Here is a 9225-nt window from a genome sequence, read left to right as displayed (position 1 = left end):
TGAATCTCGATATTCCACAATAGAAAAAGAATTATTTGCAATAGTTTACGCCTGTAAACATTTTAAACCTTATTTATATGGCCAGCATTTTACTATACAAACTGACCACAAACCTCTGCTTTGGATATTTTCCATGAAAAATAATAATACCTGCATAATGAAATGGATCTTCTTATTAAATGAATTCAGTTTTGACATTAAATACATAGAAGGACGGACAAATCAAGTCGCGGAAGCACTAAGCCGAGTTAAAATTGAAAATAATACCAAAATTTATGAACTTAATGGCGTTGAGATATGAATGTTGATATTGAATATCTGCTCAACAATGATGAGCCATTAGTCTCTCCCAACGCTTCGGAATATCAAGAACTAATTAACGATATGGAAAACGCATTACCTGAAGCCCGAGAACACGAAGTTCTCAATGACGCGGAAAGCCTGGCCACTCAACACTCCCAGGACAGTAGTCATAATCAAATTTTTATTGTAACCGATGGACCGATAAATGTGGAAAAATATCAATTTTTTATAACCCGTGGTAATGAAGAATTATAAATTGAAAAACCTTTCGGTAAATTTTGGTATAAGATAGTAACGGCTTACCCATGGAAAAACGACTTAGAACAAAAATTGCTAGAAATTATTAGGCCAAATAGAACATATGGTATTTACTGCGAACCCAACGTGGAAACAGTTAGAGATGACTATGAGGGAATATTTAACAAAATTTCAGACTTCATTGAAGCTAAATGCCCAACAGTTAGAATTAAAAGATATAAAACTAAATTAATAGACATACAACCAAAGCTGAACAACTCGAACTTATTGAAAATTACCACACCGGTAAGTCATATCATCGCGGGAATATGGAAACTTATGAGAAACTAAAAAGATATTACTACTTTCCTCGCATGAAAGACGAAATAGTTGCCTTTATTAACAAATGTCGTACTTGTGCAAAGACTAAATATGAGAGAAAACCCATAAAAACAAAATTTCAGATCACCCCTACTCCGGAAAGACCTTTTGAATATTTGATGATAGACACTTTGCATAATGAGCGAAAATTTATCATTACAATTATAGATACATTCTCTAAACGGTTATATGCTCAAGTCATTCGGACAAATAATGCCACTAACATCCATCAAGTATTAACACAATATGTTTCTTTATATCCCCCTCCGATACAAATCACGATGGACCAGGGTAGAGAATACAAAAATGCCTTAATTCAAAATTTACTAGAAAGTTTAGGAATCATATGCCACTATACAGTTTCAAATAACTCTAATTCTTTAGGGATACTAAATCGTGCACATTCGACGTTAATTGAACTATTACGGGTCATAAAAGAGGAAAAATAATATAAATCATAAAAATCCTTCTATTAGTTTAGAAACCAATATAAATATTGCGGTTTGAACGTTTAATGAAACATTAAATAAAAATCTAAAATTAACACCAAATGAAATTACCTTCGGAAAAATTACTGATCCAGACCGGAATGAACAAATAATTAAGGAAAATCTTGTACAAAAATATCACGATAAATTAAATGTAATCCATAAATTAGCTCATAGACAAATTTCGGATGAAAAAGAAAAACGCACCCAACGCTTAAATCAAAATCGAGAAAACCTACCCAAAATACGCGACGAAACTTACATAAAATGACGTGTTTGGACAAAAGATGAAAACCTCTACAAGCCAGTCAATACCTTTGTAGATAAAAACAAAATAGTGCATGCACATACTAAGAACGTAAGGAGACTTAGAAAGGATCGTGAGAAGACATGTGTTTTGCTTACAGGTGACATTGGACCAGTTGTTGATCTGGACACTGCTGATAGTGACTCCGACGGTAGCTTTTCAGCTAACTGACGTGACACATTCTGGAGGTTCAATGACTTTTAAGCTCGCTGACTTTTGTCTTAGAAGATTACGACACAGTAATTCACTACTTACATTTATTTGATTTAATTGACAATATACAAACTACTAAATAGGGTTTAATACATTTACCAGCTAAAGAATCTATTTATAACTTGACACTTAAACAAATTCTGTACTTAGAAGATAAAATCGAATCTTTAACGTCACATAACAGAAATAAACGAGGACTTATTAATGGTCTCAGTACTGCTATCAAATGGTTAACTGGTAATATGGATGCTTCCATTAAGGAAAGGTATGATAACATTATTGAAAATCTTGAACATAACGAAAATAGTATACAAAACAACTTACTTAAAAACTTACAATCAACAAGAAAATGATTTCCAAATTTAATGTAGATATACAAATCATAAATAATAATAAAAAATTAAACGAAGTCATAACACAAACTGACAAAAACAAATACAAAATACACTTAGAAGAACTCTCTTCAATTATAAATTATATAACAATTCGAATTCTTAATATAGAAAATTCCCTGGAGATGTGTAGACTTGGCATACCACATGCTGACATTATTAAACATACAGACCTAAAACAAAAATATATAAGTAAAGATTTGGAAACTTTATGGTTAACTAGCAAAATCCACTGTGCCATAGGAAATGGCACAATTCACTATATTTTATCAATTCCAAAAGAAAGTGGAAAACTTTCAACATTGTACTTGTTATCAGTTCCATCAGTACACCAAAATACTCTTGTAATAACAGTTGTACCCAATCACTTAATTTTATTTTCTCACAATCAAGCTTTTACCGGAAATTGTACTTATATCAAAACAAATTATTATTGTACAAATGTGTTACAAAATACAAACTCTTGTATTAATCAAGTTATCAAAAATAATATTATCTCTTGTAAAACTACTACAATTAATAATGAAGAACCTTTTATTAGATATATATAAGATATTGGTGTATATATTTTGTACAACCAAAATGTTTTATACCTTCAACCTAATACTACATTACCTATTCCTATACCTAAAAGTTCTGTACTAAAATTAGGAAATAATGACTCTTTTGTAAATATTACTAGAAATAAGAATATTAGTATATTACCTATGTCATATTCATATGAAATCTTTAGTTATACTCATTCCAATATATCTTTTCATAATTTAGAATATATAGAAACTTCCAATTTAGATTTTGAATTAGATAGCTTATCATGGGATCATCATATGTGTATATTCCTGCAATATTGCAAATAATTTCCTCAATTATTGTACTTTATTTATTCTTGTATCATATATACCTCAAGTATTCTCAAATTAGGAAAATATTTAACACCAACAAACCAACAGCAGAAGTTCCACAGCCACAGCCCTTCAACCCTTGGGCACATTCTCATCCAATCATTCACTAGGAAGCTTCATTCTTCGGTTGGGAGGAGTTATCCCCGCACCACCACCAAATTTAATGTAGCATCAGCACTAATCCCCCACCACTTTATATATGTCTCCCTACTTAGTCTAGCTAGCATTAGAGTACGTGTCATTAGCTCAGTAGCACTTGTTATGTAAACATTCTTGTTTGTATTATACCAATAAAGTTTTTTTTAGTATTTCGTGAGTGATAGTTCATATTTTACTAATATCTGTTTTATTGTTCTAGATGGAACCATAGCCGCTGAATATTATGGTAAGTTGTAAAGCTTGCTGATTGTTAAAATAATAATTATATAAGTGGAATGAAAATATCAAAATTGAAAATAGATACATGTATACATATTTGTACAAACTTGCAAAGACATTTATTCTTTACATGTATGTGAAAGATTAACCATTGAGATGGTAAAATAAATGGTGTTTAAATGATCTTAGGCATTTACGAGTGGGGATGGATAAGGAATTTCAAAATTGGATAGCATAATTAGGAATTTTTCAAAGCAGTTCTATTACAGTGGCTAAATCAATAGTTGGAGAATATAGAAAGGTTTTATTGGTTTTAAAGGATTAAAATAAGAAGATATTTTCATTGAAAATTTGGATAAAGCCACACTTGCTCAAAATACCAGTGAGAGATGTGATAGCATATAAAAACATTCTTATGAGATGATAGATTAATGTTTTTTTGTCTTATCTTGTGTTTACCTCATAGTTTTCCATACACTTACCATCCATAGTCCAAGTGGGAAAGCATGAAGGAGGATACTAAAAGACGAAACATACTTAAGAAGAATGAATCACTGGGTCTCAGGAGTTGTTAGAGAATGGAGATAGATTTTGGGCTGATTTGGGAAACATGGCTATTCTTAGATAGGTGTTGAACAGAGATAAATTCAGGTTATTTATTGGATTTGGTTCTGAATAGGCAAATTTTGAGGTTATCTGCCTATCAGTGATATTGAGAGTGGTAGATTAAGTTTGATAGGTCATTTATGCAAATGTATAAGTATAACACCATGTAATATTTTATATCACCAATCTAGGCCTTGTCCCAATCTTTGATTAGTCTTAAAATAAGATGATATTATAGTTTTTTTCATATCATTAAACTTGAACAGAAATAAACCAAGTAGTTAAGTATATTGGTTGTAATTTTTTATTTTTTGCCAAATCTTTGATGGAGGACTTAAATCTTGAACTCTTAAAATTGCTTTCATTAAACCAATAATTATGAAGGTAAAGCAATTTAAAAAAAAAAACTTACATTTTTAAAAAAACTAGAAACAATAATATGAATTAGGAAAGTATATATTGTTTAAGAAAATATTATTTTGTACTCACTTTTTTATGACTTATTAGAATTATCTGCAATTTTTTTTTTTAATAAAGAATCTTTTATTATATACTTATTAGAATTATCTGCATTTTTTTTTTAAATAAAGGATCTTTTATTATATACTTGTATGTATAATTCTTCCAATGATTTGTATTTATCTTCCTATGTTATTACATGAGTGCTTTCATTTCAACTTGTATTATGGAGAGGGTTGACTATTAGATAGGAAACTATGTGGTTTGTAAAGGAGAATGGTATGGTTAATGGGGTCAAAGGTCTTATGAAAATCAAAGAAAGAAGGCAAGTATTGTGATTTTTTGTTGATCTATAAAAAAAATAAAGGTTTTGAGTAATTTTTAGTAAGAGTGTCATAAAATGAATGGAAACCTGATGGAATGAATTAAGGAGAGCATTATTCCCTTACTATATTATTTCATATATAGGTATGGAAAAAGTAGGCTTGAAGTGGTTAAATCGAGCAATACTTAAAAATCGCCTGAAATTAGAGAATGGCATGAAACCCTCCACACCCGCTCTCCATTGTAGCCTTACTTATTTGACTTTGCAAACAGACAATTATAGTGAATAGGTTGGTTGATGTACTTGTCACAATCCTACAAGAAGAGTTAATAACAAAAATAAAGGCATTCCTTCCCAGTCGGACCCTCACTACTAAGACCCCCAGGGAGTGACAGTCCTATATCACTTTTGAAACAATGGCTTAAAACGGGAAGAGGAGGCTTAATGTGGTTAAATTGAGCAATATTTAAAAATCATCTGAAGGAGAACTGCTTAAGAACTGAGACAATAGAGGAAGTAGAATTACTATTGCTATAAAATAAAAACCAAGAAATCAAAAACCATTTTTATGGTTTACCTTACCTTAAAGGGAGTTTATTTATCTAAATATTCATATTTGATTCATAATTTTTCAGATTGTGGAATCAGACATGCTTTGAATCATTTTGAACCTGCTATATCATATGGTATTAAAACTAGTCGTTCGGAATTTCCTTGGCACGTTGCACTTTACAGGCAGAACAGTTCTGATGAAAGACCTGAATACATTTGTGGAGGGAGCATTATTCATCCAAGAGTTATATTAACAGGTACCTGTTCTATTATCATTTTTTCTATGGTCTGATTTCAAAATGTTATAAATCACTTTGACATCTCTTCAAGATTGTAAGTTAAAAAAATTTACCAGTATGTGATTCTGTCAATTTGACATACATCTTACAATTTGTCAGTGTTGTTTTCTCATAAACTTAAATAAAAAGTTTTAATAATTTTCACATCATCCTTATCAGAGAAGACTCACAAGTATAAAAAACTTTTTCTCCTGGGAAAATTAATCTTGTAACTCATGAGCTCATATATAAGTAACGGACTATAAAAAAATAAATAGTTTGAATAACTGAAATGAAATTCTCCAAATTGTAAAGGAACCCATGTACTCCTTAAGTTGGCGGCATTTTACTTTATTTTATCATTTATATTATCTCTAAATTTTATTAATGTACATACATTGTTAGAATTACATATGATATGTTTTTAGTTTGCTTTGTTATAAATAATCTGATATAGTGCATGCATCCCACAATTTACACTTACCACCTTACTGTAAATTGAAGTTAATTCTTGCTCATTTCAAACCATTAATTTTTTTGTTATTTATTATGGCAATTGGAAAATTCCTTACTGTATTTCTATTTAGAATTAAAAACAAAATAATTTAAATTAAAAATAATACACAACTAAGGAAATTAATCTGTCGGCCTTAATCGGCATTTGTGATTATTAAAACTGGAAGTAATGGTGTATGGGTGGGTGCCTTCCAAACTCAAATGAAAGCAGAAATTCTGATTTATTCACTCTTTTTTTTTTTTTTTTTATTTAATTATTTTAAGGAATCAACTTACTACTTATGGGTCATTACTGCCTTAATTTACGAATTAGCTAAGGATGGAGTTCTAATTTAAGACTTTTGGCCTGTACTCTTGACCACACACAGAAGGTGCCACACCAAGGTTCTGGGTTCATGGCTACTATTATATTGCAGCATGAGAACCCTTGGTAAAATTTGAATAAATTTTATGGTTGAGTTTAGAATGATGGAGAAACTCAAAAAATTAATCCACAGTCTGTTATCCTTCTAGGTGGAATGAATATCCGCTGGTAAATCATAGAAAGATTTGAGGAAGTCACATGCTTGGCATTCAGTTAAAATGTGTTTAACAGTAAGTCGCGTTCCCCAAGTTTGGCCTACTGGTGAAGAATTGCTGGCCATAAGATAACCTAGGGTTGAGCGCGTATATGACCTATTCGAAGGTGCGTCTAAAACTTATCTCTGTGCACATATCTAGTTAATATACGTCCCTTCTGATCTCTCTTAATTTATTATCAGTTACATTTGCTCGCGTTTGTTTCCATTCCAATTTAATTATCTTCTTAATGAGGGCAATGAAATCATCAACAGGCACTCCGCTATATGGAATTCCTTCAGAAATTGCCACCTTTGCTGCCTTATCAGACAGCATTCCACAGTGTCCAGGGACCTAGGAGAGCAACACTGAAATACCATTTCTGTTAGCAGACTGTAATGAATAATTTATGTTTTTGTTTAGGGTGTTTGTTGAGAAAATATTTTTTAAACTAAGTATGACTGACAGTGAACCTGTACAGATGACCTGTTTTTTGTGGAACGAAAAAACATTTAAGCTCTTGTAGATTGAACTCTTTTGTTTATAAGCTTAGTTGAAATAAGCTTTAAGTACTTGTGAACATTCCTGACAATAATCAACACTCCAGATAAAACTCTACATTTTTTTTAATGCTTGTCTTCTTCATTTTATTATAAAGTGTATTTTGTCCTGATTTATGGAAGTTTTTGTCCAGGTATTAAAAAATAACATTTTAATTTTATGCAGTTACTGAAGAATTTTGACTACTACCAAGGGACATGACGGCGGTGAGGGTTGGGGCGTAGGTCCCAGTGTGCTTGGTTCGGAACATTCTGGGTTCGATTTCCACCTGGGGCAGTTAAACATTCATTTTTTGGCGGTTCTGAAGAATGAATCTTGACACTCCCACCTTGGTTAATACGCGGCAACCTAGGTAGCCATCAGGGGTTGGCAAAAAGGACCACTAGTCCCACTTGCCGGACTTGTTCCCCCCATTAAATACCAGTACCAGTAATTACTACCAAAAATTTATTTTCAATAACAAACTTAACACAATTAAAACAGCTGATTCATATTTCTGCCAAGTTTTACCTTGACCTCAGCTGTAAAGGATCCGTTGGAATTTTGTCCATTTAGTGAGTGAGCAGAAGTCAATAGTTGTGATCTAACTAATTTAAGCAGTTATAATTTTATTTATAAAAAATCTGGTGCAGTGGGAGCATCACTCAACTTTCACTTTCACTTAACCCCCCTAATTGGGATAAAAATTAATCCTTGCTCATTTCAGAACTGATATTTCTATATTATTCTCTGCGGAAATACTTTCCTGCAATGATCTCAGTTCATGATCTTACTAACTCCAATTTCAACAGTTTTCAGATAAATCCATTTCATTATTATGTATACTTCCAAATTTTTTAGTCTATTATTTATTTTATTTTATTTATTTATTTTTTCTCTCTGAATGATGGTTGTTGTCTTTTTACTTTTATAGCCCTGATGAAGACATGAAAATTAGGTTGAAATGTCGGCACAAATAAATAATTCATTTGTGTTCTTTTCTACTGACCATCTTCTCTAATGTATCTATGGTCAACTATCTTCAAATCATTGAGAATATCAAAAGTAATTTTCTGAAAACTGTTGAAATTGGAGTTAGTAATATCATGAACTGAGAGGCTCATTGCAGGAAAGTATTTCCGCAGAGAATAATATAGAAATATCAATTCTTAAACGAGCAAGGATTAATTTTTATCCTAATTAGGGGGGTTAAGTGAAAGTTATGTTTATTTATGTTTTTTTCTGCTGACCACACCCACCATCTTCTCCTCTTTTGATATTCTCATTGCAAAATTTTAACATTTTTCTTTTGCGAAAGTATGGCAGAAATATAAAATTATGACAGTTTACTAAAATTTACAATCTACTCTTAAGCATTTATTGAATTCTAAATTGTTGTAGAATCAATATTGAAAATACGATGAATGACTTTATGGAGGTATACTGTAAACTGAGAGGCTTATGTATAGGTCAAATGAATACCATTGTCTATCTAGCATAAAATCTGAACTACCTAGAACATCAAATAACAATTGTATAAATTTTTAAAAAATTTAATTAATTGCCTGATATCACATAACTAGTCTACAATCTATGAATTAAAAATAAATTAATTAATTGCAAAACTAAAAGGATTAAAACCTCATTAAAATTTGTATTATAGGTACATAATAGCATTACAATAAGTAAATAATCAAAAATCATTTTGACTATTTTCTTTAAAATATAAAATATCACTATAATATGTAATATATTGTAATATTCAAAAATTAATTATAAAAAATAAACGG

At 30.8% G+C, this 9225-nt stretch overlaps 1 protein-coding gene across 1 annotated transcript in view; it reads left to right on the top strand.

Annotated features, from left to right (window-relative positions):
- The first annotated feature begins 297 nt into the window (after positions 1–297).
- The window catches only part of LOC112211527 (transmembrane protease serine 9), a 43640-nt gene continuing 34712 nt past the window's right edge, over positions 298–9225 (top strand). The window contains exons 1-3 of the mRNA XM_067044623.1: positions 298–466; positions 3582–3608; positions 5627–5800. Coding sequence (XP_066900724.1) covers positions 298–466; positions 3582–3608; positions 5627–5800 — 370 coding nt within the window. The remainder of the gene's footprint in view (positions 467–3581; positions 3609–5626; positions 5801–9225) is intronic.

Source organism: Halyomorpha halys, unplaced genomic scaffold, assembly GCF_000696795.3.
Source record: "Halyomorpha halys isolate HHAL.00 unplaced genomic scaffold, Hhal_1.1 Scaffold347.1, whole genome shotgun sequence".
Lineage (NCBI taxonomy): Eukaryota > Metazoa > Arthropoda > Insecta > Hemiptera > Pentatomidae > Halyomorpha > Halyomorpha halys.
Note: the sequence above shows the minus strand (reverse complement) of the source record. Positions and strands in the feature narration are given on the sequence as shown.